Source organism: Theobroma cacao, chromosome 6 (genome assembly GCF_053813885.1).
Source record: "Theobroma cacao isolate CCN51 chromosome 6, ASM5381388v1, whole genome shotgun sequence".
Taxonomy (NCBI): domain Eukaryota; kingdom Viridiplantae; phylum Streptophyta; class Magnoliopsida; order Malvales; family Malvaceae; genus Theobroma; species Theobroma cacao.
In genome coordinates, this window is record NC_142644.1 from 27,424,765 (window position 1) to 27,447,329 (window position 22,565).

The 22,565-nt window shown below is 29.3% G+C and overlaps 2 protein-coding genes and 1 long non-coding RNA gene across 4 annotated transcripts; all 3 read right to left on the reverse strand.

Moving 5' to 3' along the window:
- Positions 1 to 1,648: 1,648 nt before the first annotated feature.
- LOC18596482 (protein TIFY 5B-like) lies at positions 1,649 to 3,207 on the reverse strand. The gene is made up of 3 exons (XM_007024990.3): positions 3,015 to 3,207; positions 2,798 to 2,894; positions 1,649 to 2,188 (listed from the first exon to the last, which is right to left on the reverse strand). The coding sequence occupies exons 1-3, from the start codon at positions 3,080 to 3,082 to the stop codon at positions 1,988 to 1,990; spliced, it is 366 nt and encodes a 121-aa protein (XP_007025052.3). The 5' UTR covers positions 3,083 to 3,207; the 3' UTR covers positions 1,649 to 1,987.
- A 10,931-nt stretch (positions 3,208 to 14,138) lies between these two features.
- Positions 14,139 to 14,437, reverse strand: LOC108662479 (uncharacterized). The gene is made up of 2 exons (XR_001928343.2): positions 14,344 to 14,437; positions 14,139 to 14,237 (listed from the first exon to the last, which is right to left on the reverse strand). It is a non-coding gene; the product is annotated as an uncharacterized LOC108662479 (long non-coding RNA).
- Positions 14,438 to 17,317: 2,880 nt separating this feature from the next.
- On the reverse strand, positions 17,318 to 20,651 carry LOC18596483 (DUF1365 family protein). 2 transcript variants are annotated; one of them, XM_018123967.2, is made up of 5 exons: positions 20,310 to 20,650; positions 20,099 to 20,210; positions 19,793 to 19,885; positions 18,874 to 19,074; positions 17,318 to 17,820 (listed from the first exon to the last, which is right to left on the reverse strand). In XM_018123967.2, the coding sequence occupies exons 1-5, from the start codon at positions 20,615 to 20,617 to the stop codon at positions 17,587 to 17,589; spliced, it is 948 nt and encodes a 315-aa protein (XP_017979456.2). In that variant the 5' UTR covers positions 20,618 to 20,650; the 3' UTR covers positions 17,318 to 17,586. The 2 variants fall into 2 exon arrangements, with proteins under 2 accessions (XP_017979456.2, XP_007025054.3); XM_007024992.3 differs by lacking the exon at positions 18,874 to 19,074 and having other exon boundaries at positions 20,310 to 20,651.
- Positions 20,652 to 22,565: the final 1,914 nt, after the last annotated feature.

Below are 22,565 nucleotides of genomic sequence, written 5' to 3' on the forward strand. Positions count from 1 at the left end.
TTACAAACTTAGATTGTGAAATATTTGTTCTTCTTTGAGTCGGCTTTTAATTTTGCTGGCAATTCCGGTCAACTTGTTGGTTTGATATCTTATTAATATCCATGTTTTTAGCACGAGAGGGCTATAGCTGTAGCTGGTTACGTTTTGAGTCCACACAATCTCCACTAGCTAATAATCACTGTGGCCGACTGCATGTGGACCTTCCAACGAGGTCATATCCGGTTATCTCAATCCTGTACATTTGTTGATGAATAAAAATTCATTCATCCAAGTATAAACTTATTAATTGGATATTAATTGATCATAAATTCATTTAAACAATATTTTCCATTATAATATAATTAATGGTCAAAGTTTTACTGACGTGAAGATAATTATGACCATGTTAGTAAAATCTGACATATCAATATCACGTTAGCAAAAATAATAGTAAAATTAAATGACATTAGAGAAGGGATTCAATTGTTCAAAGTCTCATAATAGAAGAATTATATTGATATTTTTGAGATAAATAGATTAAATTAATGAAAATCTTATAATACAGAGACTTATTGGTACTTTTACGTATGATTAATTAAAGCTCAAATTAATTTGAAATAATGAAGGGAGGATTCTAAAAATTCAAACCCTGTTAGTCAACAATACAAGGATATTGGTAACCTGCAGCAACAAACAAACAGGTACCAAATCCATAACCTTTTGAAAGTTGAATTTCATAAATTTCCATGAAAGACTGACTGGTTTATTAATTATTTTTTGACTGAATTAGCTTATTTGAAAGTATATTTGAAATGTGAAGTAAGATCAATTAGAGATTAGAATGAAAGATGAGTTTGCATAAAGAGCTAGTATCTAAGAGAAAGGCTAAGGTGAGAGATAAGGTGGGGCTAATGTACGTTTTGAAAATTAGAACTTGAAGATAATGGAGAGTGGAAAAGTCCGCTTCCCGTAGCCTATTACCTTCTATGGGCCAACTCATGGGAGAGTAAGATTTATGGAAAAAAATAAATTAAAAGAATTGCATATATTGTAGGAAAATAATTACAAGAATTCTTATATATATATATATATATTTATATTTGAAGTATTGTCTGGATATAATATTTATACATTATTATTTAATTACATAGTGTCATTTTATAAATATGTAATAGTAAAAAATTTAAAATTTTTTCAATATAAATATTTTTGAAAATAGGAGTATTTATTTTTTAGAATTTTTAATTCTTATATGTATTTATTAACAGATAACAATATCTGATTAAATCATAATGTTTATAAACTATACATTGATAATACATTAAAAATAATTTTTTTATAATAAGATATAAAAGATAAGTTTAAATGTGTGTGAATACACACTTAAAAGATTATCTTTACCATCGTATGGAATTGGGAATAGTTTTATTATGAGTTTTCAATTTATTCCACCCATCTTGCTCTTTTCATAAAAAAAAATAAAAATCAAAGAAGCAAATAACTTTTCCCCCTTTCTTGTTGATATTCATGAAGTATCAACTCATGATCAGAATTATTAGTGATAGATCAAGGCGACAAGTTACAGAATTTCTTTCAAATAATAAAATCCAACCAAAAACTACCAAAATCAAATCGCTCAACATTCTAGTTGAAGCAAATATGAAAGATCTTTCCGCAATTTCAAGCCAAAGTTTTGTATATAGATTTGTTGTAAATGATGGAAATCAAAGAATATAACAAAAGCCAAGCAACAACCAAATAATTAAACAGAATATCTGGTCACAGAAAAAGCAAAAAATATAAAAATAAAAATAAAAATCAATCAACAAATGTGAAATTCACGGTCTTCAAGCTGCTCGCATAATTCATACGTATATTTACATAATCGTAAGGAAACAAAGAAAGAACCAGCTCCCAGGTATATCCCACGGGCCTGTCGTTTCCTGGAAAGGCTTAGCAGGACATTGCTAGCCAAAAAGATAGATGAGGAATGCAGGGATTGGTATCATTAATGGTATGGAGACGTAGCTTGGATCCGATTCTTTCGTTTTTGGAGGAACCGTTGGAGCGATCTCTTCATGGTCATTCCAGTATTTGGGCTGTATAGCTGAGATTGTAGCGTTGGTGAAGCCGGTACCGATCCCGAACCCGTCGGAGTTGTTATTCTTTCATCCGTTTCTCGGTTTGCCAGCATTAGAATGGCTCTTGCCTGCGGTTATTCCATGTAAATCAATAATTAATGATCTATTGATATCTCATAAGTTCTGTTTCTAGTGGATTATTAATTTACATGGATTCAATAAAATTACTATACGTTTTTGACTCGTATCATAAACTAAAATGAAATCGTTACCTAAAGAATATGTCGAGAAATGCAAATTAAATAGTCTTTCCGTGTTATATCAACTAATTTACATTTTGGGTAGTTAGTCAAAAATAACTCATGATATTAATTAATCGCCAAGGTAGATAAAATATGCCTGTCAAACTCGAAATGCCTGAAATTGTCGTGCTCAAATTGGAGGTCAAATCCTGTATGTGTCTGTATTTGTATTAAACACCCGCAACTTCGGTGAAGCAACTATGTCGGCATGCATAAGAATTTTGACAAAGACCAACCAAGAACTCAAGCAAATTTACTACTGCTACAACTAAAAATCTTTTTTCCTTTTACTTCTTCACCCAATTCTAATGCATGAATTTTTTTCTAACAGTTCAACTAGAAGCTGTACTTAATTATCAGATATGCAGAAAGCCAAAGAGGGGGGGGGGGGGGGGGGGGGGAAAGGAAATGAATTAATTAAAACCAAATTCTTACCTGGAGCTCTGTAACATCACAAACACAAACTCTTCCATTGTAGAAAATTGTTAGCTGTTGCTGTTGGTTTTGTGGGCTTTCGCTGCTCTCTTCCATCCTTCAATCAGACAAAACAAAAACCAGTCAGATACTTGCAGTATTCGTTTCTTCTAAATGAAAACTAATGTTTATACAAAATGCATATACAACTACATATGAAGAGAAGGGTATTCCATACATATCGTGGTGGCCGCCGGAATAACTAGAAGGAAGGAGGCGAAGTTCCAAGTTGCAGTTTCGTCTCATGGTTGAAGATGAAGAAAACAAAATTTAAGCACTCTTGTCTTATCTGATTTATTGCAATGAGAGAAAAATCAAATGGCGTGGGTATGGAGGAAGAAGAAATGTTAAATTGGATGGGCAGTTAAGAAAGAAGAAAGGCTATATATAAAGGTGTAGTGGCGTTGTGGTGGGCACAACGTTTTGAAAGCAATGTTCGACACGTAACGCACAGAACCTAGACACACTAAAATTAAAAAATAAAAAACAGCTCTCAAAAAGAGATCAATTTAAGCACGTGGAACATGCCTTTTTGTAGAAGAACAAAATTTTCTGCTTTTTCCAATTCCATGCATCACAAAGACCGCCTCCTTCTTAATAAATAAATAGTGGTAAATCCATTTTTCCAGATTTGATTGTTCTTTGGGCCTTCCAGTTGTGTTTGCTGCTTTCATATTCCTTGTACAAAATCCACGTGCTTTTGAGTCGGCAGAAGTCTCCACTTTTTATTTATTAAAAGTATTTTTCTTTTTTATAATTTTTTAGTAGACTTATTGACTTTTTTTTAGAAGGGTTTTATACACAATTGTTTATACTTGACACCTGTCGAATAACAGAGAAATGGGCCGGGTATTTTTTTATGATATTTAAGAAAGTTGTTAAATTATTTTAAAAATTTTAAATAAATTAGTATTCTTTTATAACATCTAATTAAATCTTTATATTTTTATTTTAAATTAAATTAATAAATTTTCATGATTAACAATTGATTAATTATTATTAATCAAAATGACACATCATTTATGCCACATGAGGGACGGATGCTTGTGTTATTATGAGGCTGTGGTGCCTCAAAATTTTTAAATTTTTTAATCTATTATATATTTTTTCTTAATGGCTTTCTAAAAAATTTTTAACTTTTATTCTTTTTTATCTTTGACCTCCAACAAAAGTTAGTTAACTCCACTTTTATGCCACATGATATTGATGTGGCATATTGACATATTAAGAGAAAAGTAACATTACTTGTTGATATGACATGATAATATGATCGTGCGATAATTTCACACTTCACGTCAACATCACATTAACGTCATGTGGATATAAAATAACAAATTTTATTTTGACTAATGATAATTAGTCAACCGTTAATCGTAAAGTCATATTTGAATCAAAATAAAAATATAAGAGCTTCATTGAATTTGCGATTTATCCTTATGACTAATCCCAATTATGCAATAATATTCTCACTGATTTTTAAAAAATAATAATAAAAGCTTCATTAAATGTAATAGAATAATAGAGATTTATTTAAATATTTTTAAATAGTTTAAGACTTTTTAAATTTTTTTTTTGGTAGATAAATTGTGGGCTCTCGTCTTTGTTTTAATAGTATTAAACAATGAATTAGGTAAAGATTAATGTAGAAGATAACGATCAAGAGTTTTCTTTAGTATTTTAGTTGCTTAATAATAACGTAATCAAAGTTAATTGCTAGGTTGAAATCCTTATTGGGAAGTTAATTTTTTATTAGGTGAATGAAATAAAAAATAAAAATCTATATATATATATATATACTTTTCTTTTTGACCAAAATTATTTATAACTAAAATTTAGTTAACAGCACACCGGTACGATGTAAAAAGCTAGTGATGCATTTATAACATATATAAAATATTCAATACAAAACATGTGCTAATTTAGTGTCCATTGTTATAAAATAAATCTTAAAAGAATAATTATAAAAAAATATTAACGAAAGTATTTAGAGGGAGAGAAAGTATACAGAGGAAGTAAGAAAATCTTATTCAAGTGTGTATTTACAAATAAAGTAAAAGAGCCTATTTATAAGCTAATAATCCCTTATCTAGATTGAATTTACAAGATAAAGTTAATATTAAGAGATTAGATTGATGGATTAAATCCAAATGTTCATCCAATAAAATTTACATCCAAATCTAGATATACATAGTATAAATGGATATTCACAAAAATATTCATAACACTCCCCCTTGAATATCCATTGTATCAAGAATATGTTTCGTTAAAACCTTATAAGAAAAAAAACCTCATAGGAAAAAATCCAAATGAAAGAAAAAGAGTATATAATTCTTTTCAAAAATATGCTTTTGAAATATTACCTCACTAAAAATCTTATTAAGAAAAACCCAATGAGAAAAATCTTGATGAAAGAAAAGAGTACAGTGCATATTTTACTCCCCTCGATGACTGCATTATTTAAGATCTTTAAAATGGCGTATTTCGATCTTTTATACCAAAATTTTAAATGTTGCAATAAGAATGGCTTTGGTGAACAAATCTGCTAGATTGTCACTTGACTGAATTTGTTAAACACTAATATCACCATTTTCTTGGAGATCATGAGTGAAGAAGAATTTTGGCGAAATATGTTATGTTCAATCTCCTTTAATATATCCTTTCTTTAACTGTGCTATACAAGTAGTATTATTTTCGTATAATGTTGTTGAAATTTCTTTCTTAGTTGATAAGTCACACGTTTCTCAAATATGTTGAGTTACAGATCTTAACCAAACACATTCATGACTTACTTCATTAGTTGCTAAAATTTCTACATAGTTGAAAAAGTAGCAACTATAGTTTGTTTTATAGAACGTCATAAAATAATCGTACCTCCATATGTGAACAAGTCATTTGTCTATGATCGAGTTTTATGTGGATCAGATAAATATCTTCTATCTATATAACCAATTAAATATGATTTTAATGCATTTGAATAATATAAGCCCATATCCATTGTTTCTTGAAGATATCTAAGTATATGTTTAATTTTATTCTAATGTCTTAAAGTTGGAGAAAAGTTATATCCTGTTAATATATTTATAGCAATTGATATATCAAGTCATGTATTGCTAGCAACATACATTAGTACTTTAATTACAATAAGATACGATAATTCAAGACCAATAAGTTATTTCTTATCCTCATGAGGTAAGAAAAAGTCTTTTTTTTTTTCACATCTAGTGACCTTACAACCATTGATGAACTCAATCAATATGTTTTGTCCATATAAAATTATTATAACACTTTTGCTATATAATTGGATTGATGGACAAAAATTTTATTTATTAAGTGTTCAATTTGAAGACCCAAACAAAACTTTATTTTTCAAGGTCTTTTATCTCAAATTCTTGATTTAAGTAATCCACTGCTTTTGATAACTTTTTAGGAGTTCCAATAGTATTTAGATCATCAACATAAACAGTAATTTTCACAAATTCATATATGAATCTTTTTGTAAAAACACATAAGCATATAGTATCATTTTTATAACCTTCTTTTAACAAATATTTACTAAGACGATTATACTACATACGTCTGATTACTTTGATCCATATAAAGATTTATTTAATTTAATCAAATAATATTTGTAAAAATTCAAATTTTGTGCTTAAGGTAACTTAAATCATTTAGGGATTTTCATATAGATATCATTATAAAGTGAACCATATGAATAGGCTGTAACTATATTCATTAGACATACTTTAATCTTCTCATTTATTGCTAGATTAATTAATATAAAATTGTAATTGCATCTACCACAAGAAAATATGTCTCACAATATTAGGTATTTGGGTAAAACTTTGTGCAACAAGTCGTGCTTTATATCTTATAATCTCATTTTTTTCATTTCGTTTTCGCACAAATACTCATTTATATCTCACTGGTTTTACATCATTTGGTATACAAACTACAAGTTCAAAAACTTTATGTTTTGCAAGTGAATTCCACCTTAATTGTGTATTTTCATATTGGCCAATCATTTCTATATCTACATTCTTCACAAATATAGGTTTAAGATTCTCATTTTCTTTCATAATATTGCATTATATATTATATACAAAACTATCATTGACATTTATTTCATTTCAGTTCCTTCTTTTCCCGTCATGACATAATTGTTTGAGATTTTTTCATTTTCAATAATTTCAGATATTTGAATTTCTTTTAAAAATTTTATTAATTATGTTAGGGGTCTCTTATAGAGTTTTTATTTCCTCTTTTTGACCATATTGAATATTTACTCCTTTTCTTTTTCGAGGATTTTATCTTTAGAATCAATTGGTCTCCATGTTTCTGACGTGCCTTATCCTACAGGGACATCAATGCTAATAGGAGCATTTGCATTTGGTATATAAGATTTAGTTATTTTCTTTAGGTTTGTAAATATGTCTAGCAACTGATTTACTATATTTTATAAAAAAATTATCTTTTGGACTTCAAATTTATATTGATTTATGCGATGACCAAAACTAGATAATGATAATCCATTTAAACAAAAATTCAGTTATTTTTTCTCCCCTTAATGTTGAAAAAATTGTTTTATTAAAATGACAATCTACAAACTTTGTTATGCATAAATTTTCTATTTATAATTCTAAATATTTAATTACGAATGGATATTCGTATCTAACATATATTCGTAACCTTCTTTAAGGATTCATCTTTATGTATTGTGATGGAGCAATTGAAATATATATAACACACTTAAAAATTCTTAAATGAGAAATATTTAGTTCCTGACCATAAACTAATCATATAAGCGAGAATTTATAATAACTGATTTAGTCTAATGCATAAAAATGTAGTTGCAACTACAATGGCATATCCCCAAATAGAAATTGTTAGTTTAAATTTTATAAGTAATGGCCTTGCAATCAGTTAGAAGTGTTTAATAAATGATTTTGCTAAACCATTTTGTATATGAACATAAGCAACAAGTTCTTAAACAGTTATTCCAACTAATATGCAATACTAAAAGCTTAATATATAAATTCACCGACATTGTCAAAACAAATTGTCTTGATTACATAATTAGAAAAAAGTGCTTTCAAACAAATGATTTGAGCGATTAATCTTGTAAATGTCAAATTGCAAGTTGATAATAAATATACATTAACCATTTAGTCAATGCATCGATTAAAACTGTAAAATATTGAAATGGTTTATGATAGATGTATGAATCTACATATAAACCTGAATATGTTTAAAAATGTAAGAAATTCAATCCCAACTTTAGCTAGTGATAGCCTTATAATTTATTTACCTTGAGAGCAAGCAGTACATGAGCATTTTACTAGACTGAAAAATCTTTGAGTTTTTCAATGAATGATCATATTAATTTTCAATAATTTTTTTTGCATTATTATTGATCTAGGATGGTCCAAACAATCATTTTAAACATTAAAATCATTAGTAAACTTCTGGTTTATTATGAGTTTCAATTATTTTAATATTTATATAGTTTAATCTAGAGAACAAAGCGAGTAATTCTTTTTTCAACACACAGCTCCTACTTGAGATAATAGATGTAATATAGATGTATTAAATCTCTCTTTCATTCGTTGTCTCAATATGATATCTATTCGGACGAATATCTTTAAAACTTAATAAACTTCTTTGAGACTTAAAAGAGAATAACACATCCTCTATTATAAATTTTATTCCTCAAGGTGGTAAAACATTAGCTCTTTCAGAGCTTTTAATTAATCTTGTACTATCGGATACTGCATTAACATTGGTTTTTTTCGTTGTCAAATGGGAAAAATATTTCTTGTCTTTAAATATAATGTACATTGTAGCAATGTTTGCTAGATATATACTTAGATCATAGATCTTGAATCCAACAAGATAAATATCCATATTTTTTTTCAATAAAATAAGATATATATAATAAGAAATTTACAAGTTAACACGAAAGAACATTAAAAATATAATTAAAACACATAATAAGAACATATCATTTAAATATAATAAGAACATATTAAAGTATCTTCATAATATAATTATACTAAAATATACTAATTATTATTAAGTTCATTCTCACATATTTTCATTACCAATCAAATGATCAATTCTTTTTTTAAGACAAGAAAATCAACAATGGATATTTTCATTAGCAATTATATAATCAATTCCTCTTTCAGGGTGGACAAACATCTTGATATACTATAACAACTTGGCCATGATTAAAATTATCACAAGATGTTTTAGTTTTCAGTGATATTTGATAAAATTCAAGACGTACAACATGTACATGATCAATGGTAAATACGTTTTCTATATTCCTTTTATTCTTTCCATTTTTGTTTTTGCATTATTCATCCACTTATGATAGGTTGAAAGTATTCATCCATTTTTGGTGGGTTACAAGTATTCATCCACTTTTGATGGGTTATCCACTTCTCATGAGTTAGTGGGTTAAGGTATCCATCTATTTCTGGCGGTAAAATTATCTATCCACTTCTGGTGGCAAAATTATCTATCCACGTCTGGTGGCAAAATTATCCTTAATTAAAATAGTGATAGTGTAAATTATTATGATGACCCCTTTCAGGTCAATGATCATAATTATTAAATAATGTGGCATTCACTTCAAGGAATAGATAGATTCAAAACCATGACCATAATTATTAAATAATATAGCATCCACTTCAAAGAATGGGCGGATTTATAATTTTTTATTAGTAGTTTATTTGTCGCATTCACTTAAGAGAATGAATATTTATGATTTTTCATTAATAGTTATATAATAGCAAATTCACTTTCTAATCAAGGAATAAAATATAATAAATACTACATGATAGCAAAATTCATATTAAGGTTGATTTTTGAGAAATGAAAATACTCAAAAGATGTCAAGTCACTTACTTGATTTGTTACAACAAGAAATTAAAGACCAACCATTGAAATCCTTTTAAAGTTTGGGATGATAAAAACAAAATAGTACGAAAGCTTGAGAGATTAGAGAATCATGCTTATAATGTGTTATGAAATAAATCTTAAAAGAATAACTATAGAAAAATATAAATGAAAGTATTTAGAGAGAATAAGAAAATCTTATTCAAGTGTGTATTTATAAATAAAGTGAAGGTACCCATTCATAGGTTAATAACCCCTTATCTAGATTGAATTTATAAGATAAAGATAATACTAAGGGATTAGATGGATGAATTAAATCCTAATGTTCATCCAATCTAATTTACATCTAAATCTAGATATATATTATATAAATGGATATTCACAAAAATATTCATAACATCCATAAGATAAGAATATTCCTTGATAACGCTTTTAATTACTTGATATGTATTCAAAATTTATAAAAAAATTGTTGTCCTTAAAAGCAAATATAATAATTAATGCATGCTACTAGGGATAGAAAAAATAATCAAGCTAAGTATCTTGATTGACAAAATAAATAAATAAATCACTTTACATAAATTTGTTGGGTAGACTTTCACTTTTAGACATGCATATGGAATGTGAAATTCAATGACCACAAAAGAATATAGCATGAGCTTTTTCTGCCACTATGCCTTCCTTTTGCAAGTCTTCACTTCCAAGTCTCGAGTAGAAGGTTTAAAAGTTAAAATTCTCTTGAATCTAGTTCAAATGATAAAAGATAAAGTGAAATTTGAAATGGGTGAATTTATGCTCTTCTTAACTTAGCACATACATTTATTATGTGGTGCTAGATGCATATAAGAAATGGTGAATGATTAAATATTTTCTTTAGGAACATATGGTGAATGATTATATATAATATTTAATTTTTCATATATAATATACCATTGATTGAAGTTTTGATATGGTATGTAATTGAGGCTTTGCACAAAAATAGGCATATCTCACCAACAAAAGAAGAATCTTACCTTTCCCAATTCAATTACAGTTTTTCCTGAAAGTGGATCGAAACATTTCCACATCAGGCAAGAGAGAAAAAAAAAATAAAATAAGATAAAAAAAAAAAAAAGTGATCACATTTATAACATCCAAACTTATGAATTGGGTTAGGCCCCCATATGGCAGAAAAAGGCAAAGAATATCAGGTTTTTGGACTATATATCTGCAGCCAGACAATAAACGTGTGTCAATTTAAAATTGAATGTGCCATTCAATGGTTACCAAATATGAGCTAATTAATTTGATGTTTTATTTTAGTCAAAGTTTACGAATTTACGTAGAGAATTTATTTGTTAGGTAAAGAACATAACATTTTCAATTGGAAATAAATGATGACAAAGGTTTCACCATTGAAGGACCAATCACATTTTGTTCTTCAAAATTAACTTTTCAATTACATCATATAAATTTATCAACTTAATTATCGATTTTGATTTTGATTTTTAATTTATTATTTAATAATTTTTCACTTAATTCATAGTATTAATGGTCAAATAGCTTCATGAAAAGTATTTGTAACTGTCTTATTCATATCTATATCGTGAACCTTACGAAATTTCATGATTTCAATCACATTGAAATTTATAATCTCAAGCATGGGTGACGTGCTAAACTTGGGCATGAATCTAGATAGCACTTTACAAACAAAGATATTTTTCGTTATGAGGTAATAAATTTCCATTGCCTTGTAATAATATCATGTTAGAGAGAGAGAGAAAAGGAAGTTGCAATTACAAATATTTCCACGTGACCAAAAGCAAAAACCAGTTGGCTGTGGGGATTGTTCTGGAAAAGAAATGGGGGGATATTGAAGAATTTTTCAATTAAAATGGCTGACCTACACTTAATGGTATTATCTACTTATCTTTCTTCTACTCTCCTTTGCCATGTGGCCCAAGTAAAGCAATCTGATTTCTTTTCTCGATCTCTCCAAATTCAGAATTTCATTTATAGCATGTGATCAATGTTATTTCATCACGTGATTCTTTTTGAGGTCGATCTAAAAGTTGATGGTGGATGGTTTTGTGACGAGGTCCTAAACAGAGGCAAGCAAACCAAATATCTTGCGCCTCAACTAAATATGATTGCACCACTCCTTTAACACCCCGGCAATCAAAAACTTATTCTTCGTACAAATATAATTTCTCATGTTACTTTCATGTTTTTTACATTTATTATTATTCGAAAAAAAAAAACTTTTGAATTTAGATTTTTATATATGAAATAAAATGAATTTATCATTATTAAATGAGATGTTCGGATTGCTACAGATCGTTTCGAAATTTATCTAATTATTACAAACCTCAGTTATTTAAAATCAAGCGAGTTTTAATAGATTATTTAATTTTATAATAAAATCTTGTATAAATGAATTTATATATATATATATATATATATATAAGTTGGTATTTTAACTTGAATGTCAAATCAAACAAAATAGGTGGGGATGAACACTCAACCCACTTGTTAAAATTAGAAACATTTCAAAAAAAAAAATCAGATGACAAATTGACTACCAAACAAGAAAACACTCAAGAGACGAAAAAAGAAAAGAAATGCAAGCTTGCATGAAAATTGTGGAAATGCTACAAGCAGAAAAATTAGGAAGATATTTAAAAGAGAGCGAGCAAACCCCGTGGCGCTTTCACGTTCGGTTGGGTGCACGAAGATATCACATGGGAGAAAATGCTCCTGTCCTGTCCTGTCCTGGCGTGGTGGTCCCAATCGAACGCCGTTCTTTTATTTCATTTCTCACTCAATCCTCGAATCATGATCATCCTGACCGCACAGAATGGTTTCCCAACTGTCAAAATCTACGGCTCCAGTCGCCCCCATGTTTCATTGTCAAAAACATTGGACGAAGGAGGTTTAGTCACATCTTTGTATTAACAATGTTTTTCAATAATAATGATTATTAATTTTTACCACGTGTAATGTATATAAATTTTTATTTTTTTATTTTTTAAAAATAATAATTAAATATAAGATATAAATATTTTAAAGTGTAAGTTTGAATGAATAATTAGAATTTTGTAAAATTAAATACAATTAGAATTTTTATTTACAAATTGAATGTTTATAGTAAAAGTAGTTAAAATTATAATTTAAAAATATCTATTTTCATCAATAAAAAAACTTTCAAATATTCATATTTTTATATATATTATAGATAATTAATAACAATATACTATAATATCTATAATAACTATTATTTCTTATTTATTATCTAACATGGGAACTAAGTTACAAGGACTTTAGATATTGGACTTTTGACCTTTCATTAGAAGAACATAGAGATTCTGTGTTAAGTCAATTTAAGTTGTTTTTATAAAGGAATTTTTGAAATAAATGTATTATTAATTTTATATAGGAAGACATGTGAAAAATAATATAAAATCACTTGTAACATATTCAATTACATGTGACTTGACCAGAACGATTCCTTGTGGGGGAAAAGCATGTTTGGAAAGATGTCAAAATTTTTGTCTGCAAAGCAAGGCTCATACGACTGCAAAACGTTTTCATCCTTTTTCTCAGTTTTGACATGGGAAAATGACGGACCATTATACACTAAGTGGGGCCAAAATATGCACAGCTAAAAAGCAACTTGTGTCAATGTGGGTGGTGAACTCAAAAGGTGGGGCACGAATTAGATTAAGATGGGAGTTTAGAAAAATTAAAATAATAATCATGTGTAACGACCGGGGTTATTCTTTAGTTTTGGAAATTAAAATAACAATCCCGTGTTGTTAAAACCATGATTTTTGAAAGCAATTGATTTTTTTTTTATAATTAAAAAAAATTCAAACCCTATTTATTAAATAAAAAATTATACATCAACTAACAATTAAATACTCGAATACTTGAAAGCAATTGATTGATCTCTTCGTTATTCAAATAGAATTTTCAGTTACCAAGTATATCCTATGCATTGCAGGGCTGTTCACCATTAACTAAATTTGAAACAGTAATTTTTTTAAAGAAAAAAAGAAGCACCCTTCGGCACAAATGGAAAGTCAAAAGATTCGGAAAAGAGTTTGGTGAAGCCGAAAGCAAGTCCAAAGGATTACGTCTAGTTCTAATGCTGGTTCGATGGTTCCAATTTCCCAACCGTGATCACTACCTTGTCCATTCAATCCAAAGAGAAGAATCGTTTTGAAAGAAACCAGCTTGTTCCAGTTGAAATTAGGGTCCCATGAAAGTTAGGGAGTTAGGCTGAATTTTGTTTGGTATAAATCATGCAACAATACCAGAGGCATAATGTTTTTGTTATGCTGAGAAGGGAAACTGAAAATCCTTTTCTTCAACCTAACAAATCTTTACAAAGGTTTCAATTATGGATGATACATACATTGAATAATGCAAAATAAAATCTCCACCCGTTTTTAAGGTAAGAGAACATATTTATAAAGCAACAATTCCATCCGCAATTCGACCAACCGGATACCAGCCATGCCTAATTCATTTCAAAAGATGAGTAACATGCTTTGCAAGAACGTGCCATTGTTCATGCGGATGGAAAAAGATGACTGCGGAATCCAGAGTTGGGGGTAGGCTCTTACCATTTACGGAATAACATATCATCTGTCATCTTGATGCTTTTGGCAGGATAACTGCAAGGAATGGTCACATCACATCTTGATGAAGCTACTTACCTGCCAATATGAACGTAATTTGTTAAGTTTATGGCTCCTTGAGACAAATTTGCAAGGAGTCTCATACTCCATCAACACTTCATTCTAAAATGATGGCAGAAAAATGCTATATTAGGACAAAGCATATCATTTAAAAGGTGAATATAAATTAAGAAAAAAGTGAAAAGAAAACAGAAAGAATAGCTATTATTAGGTTGATTGTAAACGCCAGCCAAATAAGACAAACCATAAATTCCATCAATTAGGTTTAGGAAATCTTGAAGGCAGGTTTAATTTTGATGATAATACCCACTGCAGCTTCACAAGAGCCGTACCCAAAAATAGATTCGGGAAATGCATGCGGGTTTATATCATACCAATGTTGAATGCAAACATTTATTAATTCATATTAAGCTCAAAGGAAATGATATTGTGGAGCACTCTCCGTTGCCTGCTTGAAATTACTCTCAATAGCTACTAAAACTCTGGAGAAACAGCAGAAACTATTGACTATGATGATAAACATTAACCTCACCCATCTAAAAATGACTTCAAAATGTGTATTTCCATATTGTGTGATGTCCTAGTCCTTTAAGATTTGATGTGACTGCAAGCAGAACTAGTCATCTATAGTTCTCTAAATATGGAATGGAACTGGCAGACGTTTTCTCTCAACAAATTGGTAACACTTCTAACTATTCTCCTTTTCTCTCTGTTTAATTTATATATTTTGTTGTAGGTTAAAGAATTTATTCTCCTTTCTACTTTCTTTCAACCTCCATTCATGGGATTAGAGAAAATAAAAAAAAATTGTAAAAAATAATCTTCTTTATAAGTTCAATTCAAAAATATCATTTTTTATAGTTTTAACTATTTTTAGTCAATTTTTGACATGACTTGATAATAATACCCTTTAAACAATTTCAGATAAGTTAAAATGGTTTCAGTTTTCTCTATCCCGCCATCCAGACAAAAATTTTAAAATTAAATCTCGATTTCTCTCTTTGGTCAAATACCGTCTATCTCGTCATTCAGCAATGATATCAAGTTCTTTTTTATTTTATTTTATTTTTTTAGATAATAGATCTTGGGGTTCTCAAGGACTATGAATTGCGATTTTACTCTTCTATGGTGATTGCAGGCAGTATGATGAATTTGGTAATTAGATGCTTTCTGGTGATGACTTGTTTCAAAACTTGTGTTGCGATGGAGATGCCTGTGTTGATGAGTTGGATCAAATTGGTTAAGATGATGGGCTCAGGAAAAAAAAATAGTTGAAGTATGTTTGATGGATTTTATGGTGGTTCACAGTTTTATTGTATCTGAAATTGGGATGATTGTTAAGTATATTTGCTAAAGATTTTGATTTTTTTTATAAGATTTTTAATTAAAATTGTTCAAAGAATATTTTATAAAGGGAGTATATTTTGTTTTTGCATAAAAAGAGTGAGCAAGGCCCTATCGATAGGGATTTATTTTGTCTTGCTTTGGAGAGTTATGGAGTTTTGTAATCTATTTTTTATGAAATGCATAATTTCATGGCTTAGCAAAAAAAAAAAATACGTGTTTTATGTTCTTGAGTTTTTTGATTTATTCATAAAATCTCAAAGTTAAAGAATTGAAATTGATTAGACTGATTTTTAAATATTACGAGATTGATTTTTAAGCATTACGTGACTTAATCACTGTGTGACTGATTTTTAGGCATTACGTAATTAATTTTAGACATTACATGACTGATTTTTAGGTATTGTGTGACTAATTTTTAAGTAATGCCTAAGTCACACAATGCCTTACTAACAAGTCACGCAATACCTATCAACTAGTTATGCAATACTTTATCAGAAACTAGTCACATAATGTCTTATTAAAAATTAGTCAAGCAATATCCAAAGTCAGTTACGTAATGCCTATCAACTAGCCATGCAATGCCTTATCAAAACTAGTTACGCAATACCTTATCAAAAACTAGTGACGCAATGTCCAAAATTAGTCACGCAATGCCTTATCAGAAACTAGTCACGTAATACCTTATCAAAAACTAGTCACGCAATGCCTTATCAAAAACTAGTCACGCAATGCCTAAAGTCAATCACGTAATGTCCAAAATCAGTCACGTAATGCCTAAAAACTAGTCACGTAATTTTCAAAAATCACTAAAACTACTGAATTCCATTTAACAAGATCAATAACTTCAAACGATACACCATATTTCATTTAACAATATAATTAACGAATATGAATATTCAAAATGTTCAAAAAATTTTCTTCATATATCAAAAATCACTCTAAAATGATTAAAAATGCTCTAAACGCTCACAGGTTTTCTTCGTGTATCAAAAACTACTCCAAAATGCTCAAAATGTTTAAACGTTTTTCTATCTGATAAAGAATACTCCAGAGATGAATAGTCTGATTGAAAAAGCTTAAAAAATATGAGTCAGTTTGAGACACAAATCTAAACATACTTGACCTGTTAATAAGTTTCGGGTTGAGACGCGGAACCAAATAAATGGATCGATTTATTAAGAGTAATTTTGTCTAAATTTTAATTCTCTTGGCTAAAAACAGTTAAAATTATGAAGAAATCTATTGTCAGAAACACGTTATACATAAAACCCATTTAAAAAAAGAACCCGAAAATAAATTTCATAAATATTTGCACATCTCTGCCAGATACAGAGTGCATGCCATCTAGATTTGTACCAAATAAAACAATCCCTTTTAAAAGAACACTCAAATAATAATAAACTTCAAGGCAATGGGGGCAAAAATCACTTCAACAAAGTGGCAAAACATGCAAGAAGCCAAGAACCCTATGAAACAATGCAAAAAGAAAGACAAAGTTGTTTAAAATTGAGAGTTGAGAATAGCAAGATATAAAATTTAGGCAATTAAGCTCTTCAAAAGCAAGATTTGGCCACCTCCTATAAATTGCCTTATGTGAACAACCAGTAGTACATGCTTCTTTTCTACAAAAGAGAAAAGACTACATGACAGTTAACATATCACACTCATATACCACAGTCTAATAATAGATCATTATTTCTTCTTTTGATTGGCATGCAAGCCCAACATTACTTGTAACAAAACACAGTGGTGGAGCAAAGTGAAAGAGAAAACAATGTCACCTTACATACACGGCCAAGAAAAAAAGCTCACTCATGGCATTCAAGTCCATGGCCACTTAGCATCTCTCCATACAAACAATCGTTCCCCATGATTTCTCTCTGCCACAATTCCTGGACAACTTCCTCCAACCTGCATGAATTCATCTTTCTTCTCTCCCACTGCTCGACAGCATTGCAGTTTTCTATCATGCTTCAAAGCTTCCTCCCTGTATGATGGGTTAGTGTACCTTGGGTGTTGTATGAAAGGCACATTTTTCCACCATAGCTTTATAGCCTGAAAAACATGGTAATTGGGAATGAAAACCTAATAAATTCTAAAGCATCTAGCAAATATATTTTAGTCCAAGCTCCGGTAGAATGAGTTGACAGGGTGTACATTCCTAATGGCAACTGTAAAACCAATAGTCACTCAGGCTCTGGGACATATCCAGGTAAAACGGAGACAAGTTGCATAAGTAATAAACTAATCTCAACATTATAAGCAACTTGTTATTTAGCAGGTAAAATTAAACTTTATGTTACAGCCTCCAAAATGCATATTATTTACCACACAAGACGCCAGTTTAGATAGCTTATACAGTGTTAGGTATTGCAATTTTTATGCTGATATATCAACTTGGCACTTAGATGAAACTGGGTATGACAGTGCAGCAGGGTTGCGACCCAGGAGAGAGTCCCGAGGCACCGAGTTAAGGGTGTAAACTTGACATTTAGTAGGTTAGTTGATATAAAAAACATCATACTCATAAGGTTTTAAAGAATTAAGGTTCAAATAAACAAGTGTTTATGCTTGAGAGTAGTGAGTATGATCCTCTTTCATAATTTAAAGAAGCAGTGTTCTATCTTTATACCAATTGGTTTTTTTAATAAATAATCTGTCATTTTCTCAAATAACCCTAGCATTGGGTTCAGTTTAGTAAACTTTCAAGTGATACTCTAAAAGATTACAATCAACTTGTTCTGTTCCCGTCACTTTTTTTGCTATCAACAGAATACAGCTAACACGAAGGTTTCAGACCAAAAGCAGGCAAACTGATATGCTATTCCATTTCGATAATGTTTTCTTGAAAGAAAAAGGAATATGTAAAAATAAGAAATCAAACTACCCTGTAAAATTCGCTAGACTGATTTAGAGTATGAATAGGTCTCAAGGTAGACACTACCAACAAAGAAAAATAAAAGCTCATAAAATGATGGTAAATAGGCTGAAAATACTTTTTCTATCTACATAATCGCCTGAAGCAGTGGAGAGTTAAGTGAGATAAGTCCAAACTCAGATCAAGCACCCAACCCAGACCAAAGATCAGAACTTTTTAGTTCCACTTACATGCCAATATATCCATAAGGCAACCTTATGAGGCATCAACCAGAAAAATAGTGCATGATCATGCACCAATGCTGGGGAGATTCTTTTAGCTTTCAAGGTAGCCAGAAAATAGTCACCAAGCTCGGGGTGTTGGACAGAAATTGCAACTAGTAAATTATCCCCAGGAGCATTTACTTTAACACTCCAATTCCCACGCATATCCTGCACATTTTTTCAAAGATCCTAACTTGTTTTGGAGAAGACACTTTTCTCAATAAAACAAATGATGAAACAAGCATTCCAAGAATGTTGCATGATAAAATCAATGTCAAGATAAACCATAAGAGAAACCACATCTTCTCAAATATCTAGAACATATACATAAATTATTCACCGTATTTATACATCCAAGCTGGAAATAAAATTTCAAAGAGCAATTCGGCATCACTTATTTATAAATCCAAAATTGAAAATCACTGAAATACTACTATCAATCATTATGAGATGTAAACCTTAGCAAACTCTATTTTAATAGATCTACGTATACCCATCCTGGTCCTAATCCATGCAGTTCTAGCATATAATTTTTTTTTTCTCTTTATTCAGTCAGAAGATAATGAGCTGCCCCTGGACCTATCAGCATTTTAATAATACTAACAAACTCATAACCACACATGATAAATACGCCCATGCTTAATTTTCTTTTCGACCAAGCTTAAGCTTGAATTCAGCTTGTACATGGTAAATTGTCAAGTGGAGCACAAAACAACACTATTGTTTGGGTTGATGCCTCATTTGCATTCATAAATCCCCATCCCCCATACCCACAAACGGAGCAAACTTCTAAATTGATTTAGCTAAGGATAGCGTCAACTCGTGAAATTGATTTAGCTAAGGATGATTAATTTACAAAAAATGAGGCATTTAGATGGGCACTTACCATAAAAGGGCTCACATGCAATGGTTTGGCCACTAAATCAGAATTTGGGTCCAAGACAAACCTAACTCTTTCGCCCCACGGTGTATTTGTTACCTAAAACAATAAATCAACAGCAATGTCAGCAAACACCCTAGTAGAATGCAGCTAAGCATACAAAAATACAACTTTTTTTTCATCCCTAAGTATACAATACAACTTCTAGTCATATTTTGATCAGTTCTATTACTAAGTTAGACTAGCTACTTTCTTTTTCAAGTTTTACAAAAGTTTCCAATTAGGTGCAAATTCAACGCAGAAAATACAGACCTCAGCAATGCACTTCTTCAAAAGCTTAGTGGATCCCTCCAAATCATAGCAATAATATAAACTCAATGGATTTTGTTCATATCCCACGCTTGGAGGAATTGTTAGTAGAAAACTGTCACAGTATTAATTCATTTCATAAATTTTTTTCAAACATTAAGATAAACAAGATAAAAGAAAAAAGAAAAAAGGGAAAGAAAATTCAGTAACTCACACTGGGCCGGTGGTTTCGGCAGTCCTACGAGCCTCGTTGGCGGAAAGGTGGTCGGGCGGCGCTTTGGGAGCGTTATCGAGGTCGAAGAGAGCGTAGCGGACAGAATACCGGAAGGAGTGGCGGACGGGGCGGCGTCGCTCGTGCCATACGGTGCCCTCGTAAAGAGAAACGTGTTCATTTTCGGTTGTGGAGAGTGGAGGCGGGCGGCGCTGGCGCGGGAGTAGGAAGCGGAAGGGGAGGAGGAGGGAGAAAGCGAGGGAAGTGAAGAAGGCCGATAGGATAGAGCAAAAGAGATAGAAGATTTCCATTTTCCCGTTAAGTGGCGATTGGTGGTTGGAGGTGTACTTTTATTTCGGATTGCATGATTGACGTCATGTCAGCGGCTGATTTTTTTATATATATTAATGCAAACCAATCAAAAGAATTTTCCATAAAAATTTTCTAATGAATTTCATTATTTATAACTGAAATTATTATATAATAAACCGTATGGAATTCTTTAAGCTTAAGCGAATTGGTGCATTGTGTGGTTTGATCTGCCACACTTAAAATATCAAATATTTTTAAAAAATTAATTAAAACTAACTAAACATAAAAAACGATCAAACTAATTATTCATAAATTAATTTAATTTAAAATTAATAGATCAAAATTTTATCACTTTTTTAACAAATTATGATATTAAAATTTATAAACTTCATTTATAATTATAACATATAAAAATTATGTATAAGTTAAATATAGATATATATAATATATTATTTTATTATATATATGAAATTAATGACATAACTTATATATTATAATATTTTAAATTTTATATCAAAGTTTGTATAAATAATAACTAATATTATAAAAATTAAGGCGATAATTAAAAAAATTATTAAGTGTAATCATATATATAAAGTAAGTTACGGTAATACTTATGTATAAATTAAATATAATTATATCTATAATATATTACTTTATTATGTATGTATGAAATTAATGACACAATTTATATGTTATAATATTTTATATCAAAGTTTGTATAAATAATATATTATAAAAACTAAAGTGATAATTAATAAGGTTATTAAGTATAATCATATAAATAAAATTTATTATAAGTTATAGTAATATTTATATATAAATTATATATATAATGTTTATACAATTATATATATTTATATATATTAATAACATTTTATATTACAAAACATTATTAAAGTGTAATAAGTATAACATATTAATATGTAAGATATTTACCATTATATATTATAATACTAACATATAAATTGTAATATTTAAAATATATAACTTGTAAGTTTATATTAATACAAAATTATAAATAAATATATATAGCTAAAATTAAATTGTTATGATTTGATTTGTATTCTTACATATAATAAACTAAAATATTTTAAATATATTATTAATTAAGTTTACTATCAATTCTTCTTAATATATATATATATATAATATTATATATATTAATATATATATAACATATTATATAAAAAAAAATTTTTTAGTGAATTGGTCTAAAAATTTTAAAATCGGGAATTGACCAAAAAAACCAATTCAACTAAATATTTTGAACCAATTGATTTAATGAATCAATTAAATAGACTCATTTTACCTAAATCATATTTAATTTTAATAAATAATTAATCTAATTTAATTTTACTTACCTGTAATTCTTTATACGAGCCAGCAGCTTCTTCTTCAATTCAAGAGGGCCTCCGCCCAAAACAAGCTTTGCACTATTCAACTCCAAAACAATGATGATAGTCCAATTTTTCACGCATAAATTTTCCTTGTTTTACATACATCAATCACATTTATTGCTACACGAGTTTCACTCTGTTATTCACGTATAATATGTATCACTCCATTTTATTCGGACTGCTTAACGAAAAATTGAATAAATATAACCAATTTAAATATTTATTTTTATTTTTTTAAAAAGTTTGGATTAATGTCATTTTAGGCTTTAAACTTAATTTGTTCAATGGACTTGGAATACAATTTGTTATTTGGGTCCAAAGCCCAACTTATTAATGGGGTTTAAAAGCTCTCAAGGGTTAATACTTAACAGGCCATTTGGGCCTTGGACAATCTTGAAAAATCACACTAATAAAAAATAAATGAAATAAAAATTAAAAAAATAATAATAATACAAATCATGCCCTAAGGTCAAAATCAGTGCACCTGTCGAAGGCGTTATCTTTTAAAAAGTCAAATGCCAATGTTGTTGGAAGTTTTCGCACTGTG